This window comes from Ambystoma mexicanum, chromosome 6p (genome assembly GCF_040938575.1).
Source record: "Ambystoma mexicanum isolate Mex_15411 chromosome 6p, UKY_AmexF1_1, whole genome shotgun sequence".
Taxonomy (NCBI): domain Eukaryota; kingdom Metazoa; phylum Chordata; class Amphibia; order Caudata; family Ambystomatidae; genus Ambystoma; species Ambystoma mexicanum.
In genome coordinates, this window is record NC_090935.1 from 1,116,590,088 (window position 1) to 1,116,610,465 (window position 20,378).

The 20,378-nt window shown below is 47.6% G+C and overlaps 1 protein-coding gene across 1 annotated transcript in view; it reads left to right on the plus strand.

Moving 5' to 3' along the window:
* Positions 1-20,378, plus strand: part of ISCA1 (iron-sulfur cluster assembly 1) — a 118,456-nt gene that overhangs the window by 75,005 nt on the left and 23,073 nt on the right. The window contains exon 3 of the mRNA XM_069625720.1: positions 2,889-2,994. Coding sequence (XP_069481821.1) covers positions 2,889-2,994 — 106 coding nt within the window. The remainder of the gene's footprint in view (positions 1-2,888; positions 2,995-20,378) is intronic.

Sequence of the window (20,378 nt, forward strand, 5' to 3'; positions counted from 1 at the left end):
GCCATCAAGCATTTGAAAAATGTGCTGCTACTAGGCCCCCCTCAGGCCTAGAACTAACGGTTGTGGAAGGCCAACGCTCACATAGAGTAACAATTTGCTATTGCCTCCTAGAAAACGTCCCAGAAGATGAGAAACTCCCGTATATGATGGCATGGGAGAGAGAACTAGGAATTGAGATACCCCCCAGAAGCATGGCAAAGAATCTGGGACAGAGCACATAAGGCCTCTAGATGCACGTCTGTGAAGGAATGTGCACTCAAGATCTGCTAACGTTGGTATTTCTCACCGCAGAGTCTACATGCTATAAACCCGTAATATCCGGATATGTGTTGACACGGCTGCGGGGCAAAGGGAGACCTGGGTCACCTGTGGTGGCACTGACCGGTCATTCAAACTTACTGGTTAGAGTTTATGTCAAAGATCAAAGACGTATGTGGAATCCTTCTCCCCATGCAGCCAATAGTAATGCTATTAGGCGACTCACCAGACGATGGGTCCTACCCCCGCTCTGGCCCTACTGCCCGCCTGATTACTCAATTACTTATGGCGGCCCGCCTTAACACAAGCTCGATTTTGGAAGGAAATGGAGGGCCCACATATAGCATACTGGTGGGTAAAGGTATGGGAACTTCTGGGAGTGGACAAATTAACAGCTGCAATAGAAGGTCAGAAACCCAAATTCACAAACATATGGGGCCCATTCCTAGATCACGTCGCAGAAAAATAACATATGTTTTTCCAGCCGAGATTGATCAAGTACCTTTGCCAGCCCTGACATGCCACTGGAACGGCGAAAGTAACCATCAAATGGTCATCTGGTAATGAGTGAGACACAGCCCCTCACAGGGCTTTGCGATGAACTGTTGGTAACTTTGGTGGCGTTTTTTTCTTCTTTTTTGTTGCCCCCCCCTGCTTTCCTTAGTTCAGAGTACTACTAGTTGTAGAGCTACCTTATCCTATTACCAGAGGATGCTCATGAAATACTATATACTTGATGAATTACAAAAATGTTAAAACGAAATGTTGATGTTGGATTAAGAAATTAACTGTTATAATTGCAGCGACAAACTATGAACTCAACCTTCTCACAAACGCTGTCGAAATCGATACAACTGATGAATTGCAAAAGATACCGGTTTTGATTGTTTCATAGCTTTTGAGATTAACTATTCTACCACTTGTAATGACATTTGATGAATTTAATGTTTAATCAATATTTCAATAAAAAGATTTTGACAAAAAAAAAAAGTAATGCCCACAGTAACATTTGGTGCCAAGGAAGGGTGGAACCTTGACCAGAAGATATGGAGGGTACTTGAAGGCAACTTCTGGCGAAAGGTCCTGAGGCTGCCTCAATATGTCAATATGTTTCAATAACATTACTGCGACATGAATTTGCAATAAATCCACTGCACAATACAGTGCTATGGAAATCCTTAGCAACTCTGAGGAAAATGTGTCTGGCTGAGCCGGCTCCACCGTACCAGATATCTAGTAAGATGTCCATCAAGACATCACAGAGACCAGTTTTTAAGATTAAAACTAAACACAATCAAGACTAAAGAGATGCTGTGGCTAAGACGCGACAAAAACACAAAAGATGACTGTTGTCGTCACTGTAAGCAACATCCCGAATCAATAAAACATTTGCTGATCGAATGTGCGGCAACTGCAACAGAGAGATCCAAATTATTGGGACGGTTTGCTCCAAAAAACAGTAATATGGAAGAGTGGTGGTCATATTTGTTAACGGGCAATAACATCCAACTTACATGTGCGGTGGTTGACTACATGGACAAAATCCTTGAATTGACAGCATAATAAGAGTTGACAGCAAACATAAAAGTGAAACAAGAAGATCGACACTTGAACAATGATAGCCTTTGAAAATCAGCATCGTGGATCTAATTGTAGAGATACATGGTAGAAAGTGATCTTCTATCTTTTCTTTTTTTTCACTTGCCCTTGACAATCCATGTATATTCTACACTGGCTTGAATGACGTTTTCTTCTTTCTTGCCTTCTCTTTTACTTATTCTTTCCTTTTTCTTCTTCTTTGGTTAATGTATGAGATGACGAATGATGTTTCATTTAATTGGATGTAATAAAAGTTTTGTAAATAAAACTAAATGTTACAAAAAAATATTAATAGTGTTTGGGACAGTAGTAGGTTTTTGGACAACCCTAATTTTATTAAGAAGTCTATATCCAAAAACATGCCGCCATTGTGTCCAAGCCTTTCTTCTGCACTCTTACACATTTTAGCCTTTGATACCTACACTGCCTCAAGTACTGATGCCCATGTGGTCTGAACGGCTTCATGGTCCTTCGGCAATATGTCGGCTGGAGTGTTAGCACTGGTTTCCTTATTTGGATTTAATACAATTTTGAAAACATTTTTTGTTTGTCATGTCAAACTGATCCATTTTGTCTCGTGTGCAAATTGCTATGACACCACTTTGGTTTTTCCTGGTCTTCCCTTTAGTCATCTTGATTCCGTGTCGATTAGCTCTGAGGCATACAAAGCAGTACATGCTTTCTCCTCGGCAGTCCCTCTAGCATCCTAAACCACACTCCAGCAGCAGGTGGAAGGCATGCAGAAACTGTTTTACTTGCGTGGTCCCTGTGGCCGAGTCCCTCATATGCTGATGCACACCACTTCACTCTGTAGCACAGAATCTGTACAACTAAATTCACTGATCACAATGTCCCCACTCCAAGTGTTTTTACTGGCCGGAGCAGCTGGCAGGGTCAGAACTTCACTTGCCTGAACACTTCCATGAATAAAGGTAGCTTAAGTATAAATACATCAGCACACAGCATTGCACGTTAAAGCTAAAAATGTACATTCGCACTTTTGATTTATTCTTTTTTTTTTTTTTTAACAGGTTGGTTTGAAAATTGGTGTCCGTACCAGAGGTTGCAATGGCCTCTCATATTCATTGGAGTATACAAAAGCAAAAGGGGTGTCTGATGAAGAAGTGGTTCAAGATGGTGAGTGTAAAGCCTTTGTTTGCATGCATTTGTCCTTCATTGGTAGACAACCAAAGAGTGGGTAACTATTTAACATTTCAAGGTGTAAGATGTTATATGTACGTTCAAGACCATACATACCATCATTACTGAGGCACTGTTCTGGTGGGTAGGATCAGTGTGCCTAAACATGTGATATGGTGTGGGAGGGTATAATAGCATTTATCTGTTTTCATAGCTTTCCCAAACCTATTAAGTGGAAAGGCAATCTCCTTTTGAAAGTAACATCCAATTTCAACGTATGAGATAGTGAATCTACATTAAGATCTTTACATAAATACTGCTGCTTCCTAGTGTTGCATGTGTAGGGGTTTCCCAGATGTTAGGCTTTTTTCTTTTTTAATTTCCTATTCAATCCACAATGAAGGGCAGGAGAATCGAATCCTTTTCGGAAATTACCCCTATTGATTGTGTTGAAGGCTTCTTGACACATGCTTGCAGATTTGGAATCATTTAATGTAATCTCATGCAGCAATGCAGGGAGTGTCTTTTCGGGGTCCGACAGAGCCATTAGTTTGTTGTCCGCATATGCCACTACTTTGAGGGAATCCTGCCATTTCTATGCATCTCAGGGCTTCCGAATTAGTAGGCGTTCTAAGATCGTGTGGAGAAGGAGGGACATGGGGCATCCTTGTTTCGTTCCTCGCCCAATGTTCGTGATCTCACCATTAATTGCTATTCTGACCCTTGGAGTATTGTAGTTTGCCTGGATCATTATAATAAAGGGTTTCCCAAAGCCCATGTGTTTCAATATGCCGAAGAGAGTGACCATTCCACCCGGTCAAACGCCTTCTCAGTGTCCAGAGAGTAGGATAGCTTGAGTCTGGGTGATCCCTGTCTTTTCCACTGGGTGTATTATTATTCTTATTTTGTCATGTGTTTACCTATTAGGGATGAAACCTGACTGATCCTGATGTATTAGCTTCGGGAGCACTTGTGTTAACCTGTTTGCTAAGACCTTTGTATCTCATTTTGCATCTATGTTGATAGTGCAATCGGGCTGTACGAGCCTGGAAGTTCCGCGTCTTTTCCTGGTTTGTGAAACACTAGGCTCTTTGCATCGTTCATTGAGGGAGTGATGTTTCCTCCCTCTTTAAATGTATTAAAGAGATCCGTAAGAATTGGGACTAAGATATCCATATTATTCTTGTTGAATAATGCTGTATACCTGTCTGGGCCTGGAGCTTTATTTCTGGGTAGTTCTAGCATGGCCTTTTTGCCTCCTCCAATTTAATTTCTTCATCCAGCAGCTTCCTTTCTACCTCCGATATACTTGGGAATTTTATGGAGTTTAAGTATGCTTCCTGGTCCCGAACTGAGGGGTTCTCTGATGCATAGAGTGCTTGATAAAATTAAAGGTAATCCTTACCTCTTCCGTTCTGGTTTAGTGATCCCCCTGCTGTTTACTTTTCTTTTCTTTTGACCGTACGAGAGTTTTGTTTGGCTTTTAACTGTCCAGCTAGGAGTTTATCGGCTTTTTGCCTGCGTGTAGTACCTGTGCTTCAAGTATAGAAGTTGCTTTTCTGCTGTTTCGTGTGGAGTGTATCTAGTTGACCTTGCACATGTCGTAGTACTTTCCTGAACTTGGTGGATGGCTTCTGTACTATTTCTGCCTTGATTTCCCAGAGTTTCCCTTCTAGGTCTGTTTCCCATTGGCGCCTTTGTTTGACTCTAGACGCCTTGAGCGCAATGAACTGCCTCCTTGTGACCGCCTTACAGGCATCTCCCTCGAAGTCTTCTCTGAGTCATTTTGGGTGAGGTATTCCAAGATACCAGTTCTAATCAAGTTAGGTGCTAGAGATAGTTTGGCCCATAGTGGCCCATAGTGGAGCATAGTCTGATATTGATATAGTTCCTTTTTTCTATCTTCTGGATTTTCTGCAGGAGCTCCGCCGATGCCCAAATATAATCTATTCTGGACATTGAATTATGTACATGTGAGAAGTGCGTGTATCCCTTCTGTTGACACATCCTCCCCCTCCATACGTCTATCAATGTATCTTTTTTTTTCTTTTACCGTAGTGTTCAGCCCCGTACATTGAAAGTCATGATTTTCATCCCTTACATTTCAGATCCTCTCCCCCCTCAAGTCTCCTTTTCGGCTCTTGCTTATCCCTTTGGCCGTTCCCTCTACTGTCCCCGACTTGTAGAGTCTGCACCCAACCCATAACTGCCCTGAGGGCGGCCCGGACGCCTATGGCTGCTCGGGCGAGTTGCCCACCGCACCAGTTTCTTGGTAAACTAAGGGATAGCTTTGTGGGGGGATCCTAAACCCCACCCGGTTCCATGGGCTAGCCCTGGGAACGTTCCCCTCCTACGCCCACCCCATGGCCGCCACTTACTTGTTGGATTCTGGTTCTCAATGACACCAATGGAGTTGGATTTTATTGTGTGTCCCAGTTGGACCCCTGATTCTTTAGCAAATATCTTCGTCTTGAGGTCTGCGTATGCTATGATATGGCATTTATAACATGCCTGTAGACAAGTGTAGGTCATCCTTTCTTGTCATTTGGATTTGTCCTTTGATGTATCATTTCCCATTCCCATGGACTCCTCCTCGGTCTGTCCCCTTTCACTTGTCTCTCCATGATTCTTTCTTCTTCTTCCTGTGAGTTCATGATCTGCATACCTTCATCACATATAGTTACTCTGTTGCTTTCCCTCCCACGGGAATAAGGGGCCGATTGGGAAGGTCCATTTATATCGTATTTGCCTGGCTGCTAGTTCCATGACGACTGGGCCCATATATTGCCTTTTCTGCAGTGTCGATTGGGCCAGGTCCTGATAAAGTTGCACTTTCACTCCATCCATTCTGATGGGCTCCATTGTTCTTGCTTTACGGAGGATCTGCTCCTTCTGGGGAAATGACGGGAGTGCGACCAAGACGTCCCTGGGTCGTGCCCCTGACTCCCCTGCTCTACGCGGGCCCACTAGATGGATTCCGTCTATCAGTATTTCTGTGTCATCCTCGTTTGATAGTATGTCTTTGAATACTTGCTGTACCGCTTCTTTGAGGTCTTTTTCTTCCACAGTTTCCACCATGTTCTTGATCCTTATGTTGGATCTGCGGGAGCGGTTTTCTAAGTCCTCACATTGGAGTCCAGATTGTGTGTAATGAGGACCATATGTTCCTGTGTTTCTTCGCTTTTCTGCGCTTCCACCTCCACATTTTGAACTATTCTCTCCAGTGTGTCCGTTCTTTCCTCGAGTTTTGCTAGATCTGTTCTTAGTGTTTCAAATTGGTTGTGTACTGAGGCCATAGATTGCTCGTGAAATTCTTTGAACCATGATTGCATGTCCTCTTTCGTGGCCATCTGTGATTGTATAGGGCGTGCCTCTCTCCTTGTCTGTGATTGTTCCTGTCCCTTTTCTTCCCTTTCATTTTGGTAGATGTCTGAGCCCCACATTTGCATTAGATTTGGATCTTGTCTGAGCGTGGGATTCTGTGTTGTCGCCTGTGTAGCTTTCTCCCTTGATTTGGACGTGTGCTTTCGGTGAGGCAACAGATCTTTTGTTAGTGCTGGGGACTTTGTGGGCCCTTAGACGTGAAGGAGCCTTGTTTCGCCCTCTGTGCCCCTGTAGCCTGTGATCCCTTGGATGGGGGCTGGTTACTCCACGCTGAACTGGTGTGCTAGCAGGTGTAGGCGCTCCTGTTTTGTAGGGGGTGCTTCGCGTGTTTCCTGCTGTTATCCGCCCACTAGCTGGGGGTCCCCCTTAATGTCCTGTTATCCCCATTGTTTGTGAGCTTGGGGAGCTCAAGGTGCTTCTGCCTTGATTAGCTATGCTGCGGCTTTCGTCTGGCCTGTGCTCTCAGTCCTATAATTTGGGTGGGGATTCATTCCCTGTCTGTGCTGGACCCTTTGGGCATCCCTCTGCACCCTGTCTTGCTGTTTCCCCCCCTCGTTGTCTCTCCTTTGGTTACTGTTGTGTCTGATCTTCGTGGCCCCTCTGCATGTTTTACTTCTGTTTATGTTGGGGGGGGGCACAGCTTTCTTCCTGTGTCCCCTCCATATATTTTTCCTCTAGCTATTCGTGCCCCGGGCTCTTTTTATTCCGCTTGGCTGGTTTGTGCTATGCCGCCTCTCACCTGCGGGAGTGTGGGTGGGCGGGGAATTAGTCTCCCTGGGCTTATGGGGCACTCGGGTAGAGTGGCGGGTGGTGACGCTGCTCGAAGGGGTGTCGGGGGGGGGGGGGGGCGGGGGGGGGGGATTGGGATGAGGGGGAGTGCACAGTACCTTTGGCGGGTGCAGGGTGTCCCGAATGCTGTCCCTCTGCATTCCGTCCTCTGTTGTCTCTCCCCGCCAAGGGTATCGGATATAGCGGCCTTGCCTAGCTTCGCCGGTCTGGGGGGTGGTGGGGCGTCCCAGGTCCTCGTTTCGCTCCATTGTCAATCTTACGGCTGCCCCTCCGGCTGTCACCTCATGCTTGCAGTCTTCCGCCAGTCTGTTCTTCTGCCCTTCCTTTCCCATCGGCGGCGCATGCTTCTCACTCCATACCTCAGTGAGCCTTTGATGTCTTATTGGTGGGGGAGGTCCGACCCCCGCTCCACTGTCCTTGCGTCTCCCGCCGGGGCTGCCCCGCAGTCTCGTTCTCTTTCCCTGTGCCACGCTTCTTGTTGTTAGAGAGCCCGTGGAGGAATGGTACCGCAGGGTTCTCCCGCTCGCTCCTGTTTGTTCTCAGGGTGAGTGTGTGGGGTGTCGCCGTTCCTCCGCGTTAGGAGAAGCAGTCCTGAGAGTCTTCTCCCCTTCACTATGCGGTCCTGCTGGGATTCATACCGCGGTTGTCCCTTAATCCACTTTATTTTCGTTCTTTAATGTTGCGGCCCAGCGGGAGAGATGTTTATGCGCGTCCTCCCATCGCGGCCACCATCTTGGAAACCCCCTCCCCCTCCTTTTTTTCCTTTTTTGAATTATTTTTTTTTCATCCCCCGCCTCCAATCTTAAGGAGGAAGCAGGGAACAACCCTGCAACACCCCAAGGCCATCAATACTGAACATGGGGAAAACCCCCGCAACTCACACTTTCCATGTTCGGTATTGATTACCAAATTTGATCAAATCAATTTCATCGAATGGTACTGGCCGAATTCAGCCAGATTCAATAAATAAAATTCGATCAAATTGGGTATTACCTCTGGATTCAATAGCGGTTCCCTTCTTGAGACTCGCATCGGGTTTCTGGATCTTAGAAACTCACCTGCTCACTTTGAAGTCCTTTTCCGTACTGCGCTGGCCACAAACTTGGCGGCTCCTTCCAGGGGTTCTTTCTCCGCTCCTCAGACACTCTTCATGCTCTTGCAGTGCCACGGGAGAACGAGCACTCCCTTTGATGTTGAGAAGGACAACCCCTCATCTGGTCTCCTTCCTTTGCCTACTGCCCCATGGGGCTCCTGCTCCCACGCCTGGACTCTCAACTGCTTCAGTCCCCAGTGTGCTTCTGAGGCTGCAGAACGGCTCACCACGGCTCCCATCAGCGTCTTCCTCTCTTTCTTTACCATCCTGTCCACACCTCTTTTATACACCTGTGTTGTGTAAAAGGGTTGCAGGTGTGTCCTTTCTCTTAATTGCCTGATTATAGTTAGGCTTATTAGTGAGACATGCCTGGTCTTTGCAACGGTGCTCCTCTAAGGCCCTCTTCCTTGTCTCAGTACCTGCATGTTGGTGTGCATAACTTGGTCATCTCGTCCTCGTCCCAGTACTGTCAAATGACACATGAGGGAAAATGAGGGGCGCTGGCTTATAATGGCCGATAAAGGTTTGGGGAGGGTTATGGTTGTCATCAATAGGAAAAAGAGTGTACGGTGTCTCACTCGTCTCATATTTAACCCTTTTTGCCCTCTTTCTGCTGCTCCTGAACTGATGGTATCTCATACCCTTTTCTTGATCAATGGGACATGGATAACAATATACCATTACTGCCCCTGGAATAGGAAGTTCCTCTTGTGAGGGAAATGGGAAGTACCACATCTCGCCTGAGTATATCTCACTCCAATCCCCAAGGACCCTCCACCCAGGTGATCCTCCTTGGCTTTCCACCCACAGGGTCTGGATCCAAGAGCGATGGCCTTTCCCTGGCCACCTGCACAGAGGATCCAAGGGGAGTAGAAGTGAGAATACCCTTAGGTTTCTCACTGTACCACATCTTGGGATATCAGTTGCCAAGTTTGGTTTTGTGTAGAGATTTCCAAAATGAGGTGAGATTTCCAGAATGAGGCAGTCTAAAAATGTGCCATGAAGGATGTGGACAGAAAATCACTTTCCATGCCAGACAAACTCCTTTAGTCGGTTCGGCCAATAAGCAGGTTGCAGAATCCTGGGTTATTTTACGACCAGTTGTCACTGCTAGCGTTCTGAAGCCCTCCATCCAAAAATGTATCAATTTAGGGCACTGCCCCCACACATGCAAAAATAATCCTGTGCCCCAGCACATTTTTCAAAACAAGTTTGTTACTCCCAGAAAAACATTTACTTAACGGCAGTAGGGCCCAATCCCTATAGATCATCTTTTCGGGGTGTTCTCTATTGCTTGCATATGATTGCTGTGTTGCCTCTGGTTCATTTGTGCCAACTGGCTTTCTTATCTAATTCCTCCGCCAAATTAAAATACCAGGCCCCTTTCATGAGTTTAAGTTACGTCTGTCTTCAGGATAACCAGTGAAAGTATATTTTAGAGGCAAGACACTTCAAGTCTGCAGAGGAGAATATACATTTTTCAAAAGCTTTAAGGGGTCTAATAATATTAGCAGGGGTACCCATTTAATTGTAAGGTACTAACCAGGCATAAAGTTGCCTTTTCCTTGCATTCTCCACATGCACATAGCACATCATGTCTTACTCGCCAAGAGTCAATTATTACTCGCTAATGGCTAGTGGACATTTTGAGGCATGACCTTTGGTTCCATTGTACGATGTAAAGGCCACTTGACAATGGTGGAATTATTCTTTACCCCCACTCTTAATGACTCCTTGCGTTGTGTGAAAGGCATGGTCTCTTTTCCCAGAAATATGAGGAGCATATTCACAAACCTCCTCTGAGACAGGTTTCAAAGTCTTTGATCCTTCAGGTGGGCGTGACGTGTGGGTTTCTCAGTATGTTACCAGTGGGACTGCAGAGGTCATGTGGCCAAGGTTAATGGACAACCTGTCCATGTTGATTTTGTCATTTATTAGACTGGTAGCGGTCTGCGTTAAGGGGAAGACATAGTGTGTGTCAAAGTACAACACTGGTAACGTCTGCTCCCTTCCAAGTTTTGCTTGAAGGGGAATTTACCCAGTCTCTAGAATGCAAGGTAGTACTGCTTTAAATATTTAGTCCCATCTGGTCACGCCATTCTCTTTAAGCTTCATATCCAAGGTTTGGTCCCTTGGCCCTCTGTTAATTTTTGTTTAAATGCTTTACTTATATTTTGTCATTTTCAATATTACATGTCTTTTGAAAAAAATATATTGATGGAATAAGTGTCAGCACTTTTCTGGAACATTTCTACAACCATTGTTAGTTTTGCTATGTTGTTGTATTTTGTAGTGTCATTCCAGAACTACACCAAGCGGGACATTGGGTACAGATACCGGCAAACATCAAATTTGTGTATTTACTAAAACAATAAGTAATTCCAGTGGTGGGATCATATGTTTCAACTAGTGTTATCTGGTGCCAATAGAAACTGGACACCCTAACCAGAGTACACTAGGTCTTAAAGAACAACAAAAAGTAAGGGCACATGGGTGACATTATGGTTAAGTGAAGAGAAATGTTTTTCCCTGTCAAGGAATTTCTTCTCAGACTCGCTCCTCTCCTGGAGCATTTCTCTTATTTTTTCTGTATTTACCGTTAGTAATTTTGTCAGACTAGTGATCTGCGCCCTTGCACCGGGAAAACAGAATAATAATCTTTGTTCCTTGCCGGATGATCTCCCCTAAACCTCTCTCCGCAACGACGGAGTGGATGTGTATTGAACATGCCTGAAAGGGAAAACCAGTTTAAACCAGAAAACCAGTTTAAACGGTGCATGGCCGTGTTCGGAGTGAGCCCACATCACCAAATGGTCATTGTAGGCCTGCCTCAATGTCCACACAAAAAAAGTGTTTAAAACATAATGGCCCTGAACAGAGTTTATAATGAATGAATATTTCTGCAGCTAAAATACATGTACATTGGGCTACAAATTCTGTAAAAATGACTGCACCCTTTGTTAAGCCACAATTAACTTAAAGGTGCCACCAGCCTATTCATCAATACACGTATAGGGTGATCGCATCGCATTGTGGTACTAGGCTATAATCACCCCGAGTGGGACGGGTATTCTCAGACGTGGGTCAAGTTTCTGCTGGCCCTAGAGATCCAAGCTACTGCTCACTGAGGCACAATGAGGCTGAAACCTGCCTGGGGATACTTGTGGTCTCGTGCACAAGGGATGTGACCAAGCAGTTAGGGTTGGGGTGGACCAAGCCTGATTTGCATATGGTCTTTCCCTTTTATAATGGCTTAGCAGGCAAAGAACTATGGTCTGGGGGATTGCTCAGAGCAATGCCAGAGGTTAAGATTTATTCTAAACCTTCCAGCCCTCATCTGGGAACTTCGATTGTTTGAACAGGCTTCCAGTTATTTCATCAATTTTGACAAATCAATGGGGCTGAATGTCTTGGAATCTTCGAATGCTATGTCTGAGATCCAGTGTAATGCTATGTCTGAGATCCAGTGTCCGTTCCCCTTTTGCTGGAACAAATCTGCTCTGGACTATCTTTTTAAGCTCACGCTGATCTATGCTGACTGTTATAAGGGTAACTTTTTCCAGCATGTGGTCTTGCATGAATTCACATGCTCATAAATATTCCCCGTCATCAGGCTGGGAATCCTTTTAAAAAAAGAAAGCAGTTTTGCTTTAGAATGAAAACTGCTTGTCTCTTCTATAGCCAATCATTGTCCTTTGGGTCATACTGCCCCCCAGCCAATGCCACTCCTCCTCCTAAGCTCCACCCCTGGTGGCCATCTTAAGATTTTTACTGTGTGTTTCTAGTGTGGGATTCTGTGTGCCTTGCTCCTCAGAATTTTGCTGTTTTTTTAAAAAAAAGTTTTCTTCCATCTCTTCTTCGTCAACCGTCACATGGTGACTACCGGCAGCAGGGACTTGTTGTCAGCAAAGAGTGTCTTTTCATCTTTGGATCTTCTCTCCGTGACTTCAACAGGCCCAGGCTTGGGCCTACATCTCACCTCAATCATGTCCGATGTGGTGAAGAGTCTTTTCAGGGTCTGTGAGTCCGGTGGCCTGAACTTTTGTCGAGGATCGGCACCTAAAGTGCCTTTTTATTGTCTACTTTCGGATCGCAAGACGGACTGATGTGAGATCTGCCACACTGGAGGTTTGTGGCTTGGATCAACCCGGAGAAGGCCTCTGATGCGGCCTCCGGGAACAGTGATGCCTCATCCAGTACCAGCAGGTCCCATGAGCTTGCTCCCTCTGAGAAGAAGTTGAGGTCCTTTGAGGAAGCTCCTTCTCGGAGATCCAAAAGAAGGTGAAACACCATGCTCCATCTGCTCCCTTGAAGGTCACGGCAGCTGCGGGATCAAGTTCGGGAAGGGATCGGTCTAGGTCTGCTGCTTTGATGATGGTTAGTCTGCCAGCTGGTGGGTTCCCTCCATCTGCGAGGAAGTTCCTAACACCTTCTAAACACAAGTCTTCAAAGGACAGACCTGCTGGAGGCCAGTCAGCGGCATCTCCATCGGCAGCGTGAGCCCCATCGATGACAACTTCAACTCAGACCACCACCTCGTCGACTACCTCTTTGTCAGACACCATTGCACCGTCAGTGACCGCTTCGTCCACGAGCTCCTCGTCGACGAGATTGGCTCTTTTCTTCATCGGCAAAAGTTTGGCAGCGACTGTCGTTTACACATTCACGAAGACTACTACCAGTTGTGAGGATGACCTGCCTGAGAATTTCTACTCGGACCACGGAGGGGGCCATAGCCCATGTCACAAGAAGGATCCCCGTATCATGAGCTATAGCAGGCGTTTGCCCCTCCAAGGAGTTTATCTGGCCTCTGCCCTGGCTGCACCGTTTGACATCCTGACCACACTGCATAATTTGTGGCGGAAACTCAGAAACGGCTGCCTACTGCTCCTGTTCCTGGTCCAGCCCAGTTCTCCAAGGCCACCACCCAGGAGCCCTGCTGGGCTAGAGAAGAAATACTGGGTCCCGGATTCAGCTCCCAGGTGTCTCTGGTCGCAGCCTTCTACAGACTCGGTGGTGTCTGCCACCGCCAGGAAAAACTCATCCAACCCCCTCATCTACATCCATGGTGCGTCCGGACCAGGAGGGCAAAAAGCTGGATGTGGCGGGCAAGCGCATCTTCTGCAGAACAGCTTCTACCATCAAGGCTACCGACGCCCTGTCAATACTGTCTTGTTACGACAGGGAGCATTGATAGAAGCTGAGGCCTATCCTGGATTCCCTTCCTGATGACAAGAAGGCTGAGGTCCTTATTCCAGGAAGTGGAGGTGGCTTTAGATCATGCCGTTAGTTGCAGTGGACATAGGGTTCCGCCACATGGGGAATGGTGTGGCCTCTCAGCAACAGGGGTGGCTGAAAGCCACGAACCTCTACGCGGACGTGCAGTCCAAGGTTGTAGAGATACCTTTTGATGGAGATAACCTGTTTGGGAAGGCAGTGGATGATACCCTCCTGGCTATCGAGACTAACACGGAGACGGCACACTCTCTGGGGAGCCTGCAACAAAGGAGATCATCCTTTCATTCCCCAAGGGGGAGAATTTCCAGGTCTTCCAAGGGTTACTCCACCAACTACTGCCAGCCCTCCTGCTCCTCCACCCAGGAAGCCTACAGATGCCGCTCCCAGGACTTCGGCAGTGAAGGCCAACGCCGTAGTCGTCCACCATCCAGGACGCAGATGGCCAAGCAAGCATGAACCGGCTGTGAAACAGCACCCTCATTTTCATACCCCAGTGGGAGGCCGGTTATCGAACTTTGTCGAGCAGTGGAGAATTCCAAAAGAGATGATCCTCCTGTAGTGCGTCAAGAACTTCACATGGCCACACTACTACAAGAGGTTCAGGCCATGATGTAGATCTGGAGGACACATACTTCCACATCCGCATTCATCGCAAACACCAGAAGTTCCTGCGTTATTGTCATCCAGGGGCAGCACTCCCAATTCAAGGCCCTGTCCATCGGCCTGAAATTGGCTCCCAGGGTCTTCACAGAATTCTTGTCCCCGGTAACAGAGCACCTGTGCCGCAAGGGGATACATGTCTACTCTTATCTGGATGACTGGCTCATTCGATCCCGCCCCCACATGCTGGCGACCAAGCACACAGCGGACACCATGCACCTGACTTCACTCAGATTCTCCGTCAATTATTCAAAGTCCTGCGTGGTACCATCGCAGAACGCTCTGTTTCTGGGTGCCCTTCTCAACATGGTGTCCTGTCTAGCAACCCCCTCGGAGGAGAGGGTGAAGGCCATCCTAGGGAAGTCCAGTGACGGACCATGTCATCCATCACAACAGTCCGGTCCATCAAATCCCTGTTGGACATGATGTTCTACTGCATCCATCTGGTCCCCTTTTTGCAGGCTCCAGATCCTGCCCCTCCAGGAATTTCTAGACGCCATGTGGCATCAAGTCACAGGCACTTGGACAGACAAGATCGACCTCAATCGGGCACTTCTGCAAGCTCTGCAATGGTGGTCGGTGCGTCCACATCTCGCTCAAGGAGATTTTTTCGGATACCCCATACCAGGCTATGGTCACCATGGAAGCCTCCCTAGAGGATTGGGGAGCCCACACAGGAGAGCCTCACGCCAGAAGCCTCTGGCTCCTTGAGGAGAAGGCCTTGCAGATAAACTTCCTGGAGCTCAGGGCCGTCTTCTGGGCCCTCGAGTCATTCCAGACTCGGCTACGGAGGAAAGTGATTGGGGTTGGGGGGTCCTTCATGGACAACACCACTACCATGTTCTACATCCAGAAGCGGGGCAGGATGCTCTTCCCCGCTCTCTCCCTGGAAGCCCAGTCCCTGTGGCGTTGGACTATTCTTCAGGACATGTTCCTCGTCCCCTTTCACCTGGCAGGTCCCAAGAACACCTACGCAGACTCGCTCAGCAGACTTGCGGTCTTGCCACAAGTAGGAACTTCAACAGGCGTAATGTCTCTCTTCAGCAGGTGGGGTCCACCCCAGATCGACCTCTTAGCTACATCTGGCAACTCCAAGTGCCATAGGTTTGCCAGCAGGTATCCTCAACCGAGTAGCCTGGGGGATGTTTTCTCATTCCCGTAGGACAACTCTCCCTGTACGCCTTCCCTCCGATTCTGCTCCTGTTACATGTGATCAACACACTCATGCATTTGCAGGGTGACCCTCATCGCACTGGGTTGGCCGCGGCAGATCTGGTACCCGAGCCTTCTCCATCAGTCAGTGGCTCCGTCCGGCTGCCTCCAGTTCCCGACCTTCGAATGGATTGTGTCCTCCCACGTATTCCTCATTTTAGATAGTCGTATCTTCCAGCTTGCTGCTTCGTAAAAAAAAGTCACCAGAGGGTGCTGTGCTCGGGGCCGCAGTGTCTGTCCCTCGAGGGCCGCCGTCGAGCGTTGACGTCATCCGCAGTATAAAGGGCTCGAGCTGCACCCATAAGCCTCAGTTCCGTTTTTCGATAACTTTGCTTCGTGTGACAAAAGCGGCGCTTCAGTTTTCGATGAAAATGTCCTTCTCTTCCACCCCTTCAACACCCAAGACCAGTTTTAAGTAATGTCAAAAGTGCAGGAAGAAGATGTCACTCACCGAGCCCCCCACCCCCATTGAGTTTGCCTCTGGTGTTTAGGCCCTGGCCATCGGGTCGACAAATGAGATTCCTGTCAGGCAATGACTAACCAGGCTCGTAAGGGATGGAAAGGTAAACTAGCGGTGGGGGCGGAATCCTCAGAATCTTCGAGAAAACAGAAGGATTTGAGAGAATCGAGTGGGAAATTTCGACATGGGTCGAGGAAATCGAGATCAAGAAGTCGATCGGGGAAATCCTCCTCCTCGTCAAAAAAATCGAGGAAGAGATGACATCGATCTGCTTCTTCCTCATCAGCTGACACAAGGGTCATCTCCTACCCTTCAAAACACGATTCCCCCAAAAAATGGGAGGCCTTCAGAGCCTCAGTTAAAATATTTCAAGAACGTGCCCCAGACCACCTCAAAAAAGCTGTGTGAAGGCCATACCACAGCTCACTCCAAAAGTGACCAGAGGGAGGTCAAAGACCAGACACGCGAGATCTGGCAACAAGTCGCCAAGGGTGTCGTCGGAGGAAAATCCCCGACACCTCGTAAAATAAAATCAAACCTACCGGTGCATAAATCGGAGGGTATGGCTGACAAAATGGCACCGGGAATATACCCGTCGTCGAAGATCACATCAACCCATCTATCGAAGGTGTCCTCGATGCCACCCTCGAAGATGGCATACATGCCTTCCTCAACAGTTTCGAAGCCTCCTTCAACGCTTTCGAAGCCAACGCCTATTACATCGACACCTTCAACGCCATTGTCGAGGCCATCTTTAATTCTGGTGCCAAAATCGACACCCTTGTCGAAGCCGAGATCAGAACCGGTTGTTTCACCAAGAAAGGTATACCAACCACAACCTAGAAAAGATTTTTTTCAGGTCTATGTCCACTATTTTCAAGGAGCAATCCTATGAAGAGGGACTTACTCCAGCTGGAGTAAAATTTGGGACTAGAGATGTCCCTGAGGAATTGGTTGACCCTAGCTCCAAATTAAGTAATCTATATGAATGTCTTCAGACAGCCATTGGTCTAGATACTTCCACTGAGGAAGACTTTGACATACCCGACTCTGCAGATCTTGCAGACTCAGGGTGCAGAAGGTTAATGAACAGTGTTATTGAGTTTATGGGATGGAAGTCAAATTCCCCTAATTTTGACCAAGATGACTTGACGGAAATCCTTAATGAAGGCCTTGTCCTCCCTTTTCACAAAGCATTACAAGAAAGGTTCACAGCCACATGGGAAACCCCAGAATCTGGCCCGGCTACAAATAAGAAACTTTTGGGGAAATACAGGCCTTCCTCCTCTGACCCAGAATACCTTCCAAAGCATCCCTCGCCTGAAAGCTTAGTGGTGCAGGCAGCAACTTCTACTAGGCATTCAGCTTACCCTTCCATTCCCCCTGATGGGGATGAAAAAAGAATTGACGCATGGACCGAAAAGTATTTTCTTCGAGCAGCATGGCCCTAAAGTCCACAAATGTGACTTGCCCCCTGGCAAGGTTCACACACACCCTGTGGGACTGTATGACCACAGCGGCTGAGAGCGAGGAACAGGATGGTTTCCTGGCAATAGAGATGGGAATGAGGCTATGGAGGAATGCCTCCACTCAGGAGTGGACATTGCATATTGCATAAGCAGGTCCATGGCGTCTAGCACGGTCCTGCGCAGATTTGCATGGCTGAGGAAATCTGGCTTTGCACCGTATCTGCAATCCAGTTTACTCAATATGCCTTTTGACGGCTCAATATTGTTTGGCAGCAAGGCGGACGAGAGCTTGGAGAAGCTGCCGACCTCAAAAGCGGTGGCTAAATCACTTAGCACCTCTATAAAACAACCTCCGCACCTCTATAAAACAACCTCAACAACACTCCTACTTGGGGTCATCTTCCTGGAGGAGCCGTCCCTTTCCATTCTACTCATTTTGGAGAGGGAAGGGACAGGCCAGTCAAAGAGGGAAACAAAGAAAATGTCCTCGTGGTGGAAGAGGAAAGGGTGCTAGATCAGCCCCTGCAGCGGCAACTGTACCCTCAGCCACTGCTGCAGCTATTGCAAAGCCACTCTGAGGCCTTGACCCACAAGGCCCCGGTGGGAGGCAGGATAACTCGGTATCTGGACAAATGGCAAGGCATTACTTTGGATGCCTGGGCACTAGAAATAGTGACCCATGTTTACTGCCTTCCTTTTCGACAAAGGCCTCACGACCACCCACAGGGAGCCACCTCTACCAAAACTCCAGACCTGCTCCTCGAGCAGGAGATTTTAACCCTGCTAGAGAAAGGTGCAATAGAACATGTACCTGTAGCGGAGAGGAACAAGGGTTGGTACTACCCTTATTTTCGCATTCCCAAAGAAGGACAGAGGGTTGAGACCCATCTTGGACTTAAGAAACTTGAACAAGTTCCTCAGGAAGGACAAGTTCAAGATGGTAACCCTTTCTCAGATCCTTCAGGCTCTTCAACTCCAAGACTGGTTAGCATCATTGGACCTTCAGGATTCTTACTTTCATGTGCCAATCCATCTCAAGCACAGGAAGTACCTGAGGTTCGCGATCGGCAGTTCTCACTATCAATTTAGAGTTCTGCCTTTCGGGGTGATCTCTCTCCCCCCCCTACTTTTTGCACCAAGCTGATGTCTGTGGTGGCAGCGAGTCTCAGGAGAGGGGGGTTTCACGTCTACCCCTACCTGGACGACTCGTTAATCAGGGCGAGTACGCCTGAACTAGCTCAGCAACATCTGACCATGATCCGCCACTTCTTACACACACTGAGCTTCTCCCTCAATTACAAGAAGTCTCAAATGATACCACTCCAAAAGCTCCAATTCATCGAAGCAATACTGAATATGTCCTCGGGCAAAGCCTCACCTCCCGAGGAGAGGGCTCACCACATCCTGCAGATGGTAACGAAGTTTCAGAATGCCCAGCATCTGCCGACCTTCGATTTCCTCAGGTTGCTCGGCCTTTATGGCATCCTGCATTTTTCTGGTGCCAGAGGCCAGATTGAGAATGAGATCCCTTCAATGGACCCTCAGAACTCAATGGTCCCAATTTTCGTGAGATATGTCCGATCTTTTGCGGGTTCCAACCAGAGCGGCTGAAGATCTACTATGGTGGGCTTGCAGGGACAAGATCCTCAAGGGGGACCCTTTTTGGCAACCATGGCCAGAGGGAACACTAGTGACAGACGCCTCACTCACGGGGTGGGGAGCCCACAACAGCGATCTGTTAATCAGCGGTCGTTGGTCTCCATCGGAGTCCAAATTACACATCAACCTGTTGGAGCTGAGGGCAATCAGATTAGCGCTGAAAGCCTTTCTGCCCTCTGTACAGGGAAAGAATGTCCTGATAATGACAGACAACACAGTGGCCATGTACTACCTCAACAAAAGAGGAGGTGTATGGTCTCTACTGCTGTGCCGAGAGGCAATGCAGCTCTGGTTCTGGGCAATACAGGAAAGAATCTCTCTATCTGCAACTCACCTAGCCGGAGAGAAGAACACTGCAGGCAGAGCACAGTGTCTCACGAATGGGAACTAGCTCAGGAAGTCCTTCAACAGATCTTCACCCTTTGGGGGAACCCCTCAAGTGGATCTGTTCGCGACCAGGGTCAACCAGAAGTGCGATCAGTTCTGCTCAAGGGAATTTCCCCCAAGAGGAGCTCTAGGAGACGCGTTTGTGGTGGACTGGGAATTTCCTCTACTTTACGCATTTCTTCCAGTCCCCATGATTCCACACGTAATCAGGAGGTTAAGAAAGTTCAGGAAAACCATGATCCTAATTGCCCCAGATTGGGCCAGGAGAACGTGGTACCTGGACCTTCTGGGTCTGAGCTGTCCATCTGCCCTCCAATATGTCTTCCACAAAGAGAGGATCTCCTCTTGCAAGAGGAAGATCGGGTTCTCCATCCAGAGGTCAAAACTCTCAGCCTTCACGCATGGCTTCTGAGAGGCTGAGATATAAGGATTGGGACCTACCGGATGACGTAATGGAGATTTTGCTTTCGGCTAGAAGACCAGCAACAAAATCCTTGTACCGTTGTCGTTGGAATATGCTTAGTAACTGGTGCAAGGACAAGGATGTGGATCCATTCCAATGTAACACACCTATATGGTTCTCGCTTTTCTTCTATATTTTGTCAATTTGGGGCTCCAAGTTTGCACCATAAAAGGATACTTGGCAGCGTTATCTATTTTCAAGCGCTCATCTGAAAAGTTTTCTTATTTTAAATTGCCCTTTGGTTATCCACTTTCTAAAAGGACAGACAAATGTGTACCCTCCAAGTACCTATGTGGGATTTGAATTTAGTTCTAAAACATTTCACAGGTGCCCCCTTTGAGCCTTTACATTCTTGTCCGTTAAGGCTCCTCACTTTGAAGACCATTTTGCTAGTGGCAATTACATCAGCCCACAGGGTGAGTGAGTTGCAGGCACTCTCTTGTAAGCCCCCTCACACCGTCTTCTTTAGAGACAAACTCTTAGGGTCAGACCCTCATTCTTACCGAAAATAGTCTGATTTCCACCTGATTTCTCTGATTTCCACCTGTCACAGAAAATTACTTTACC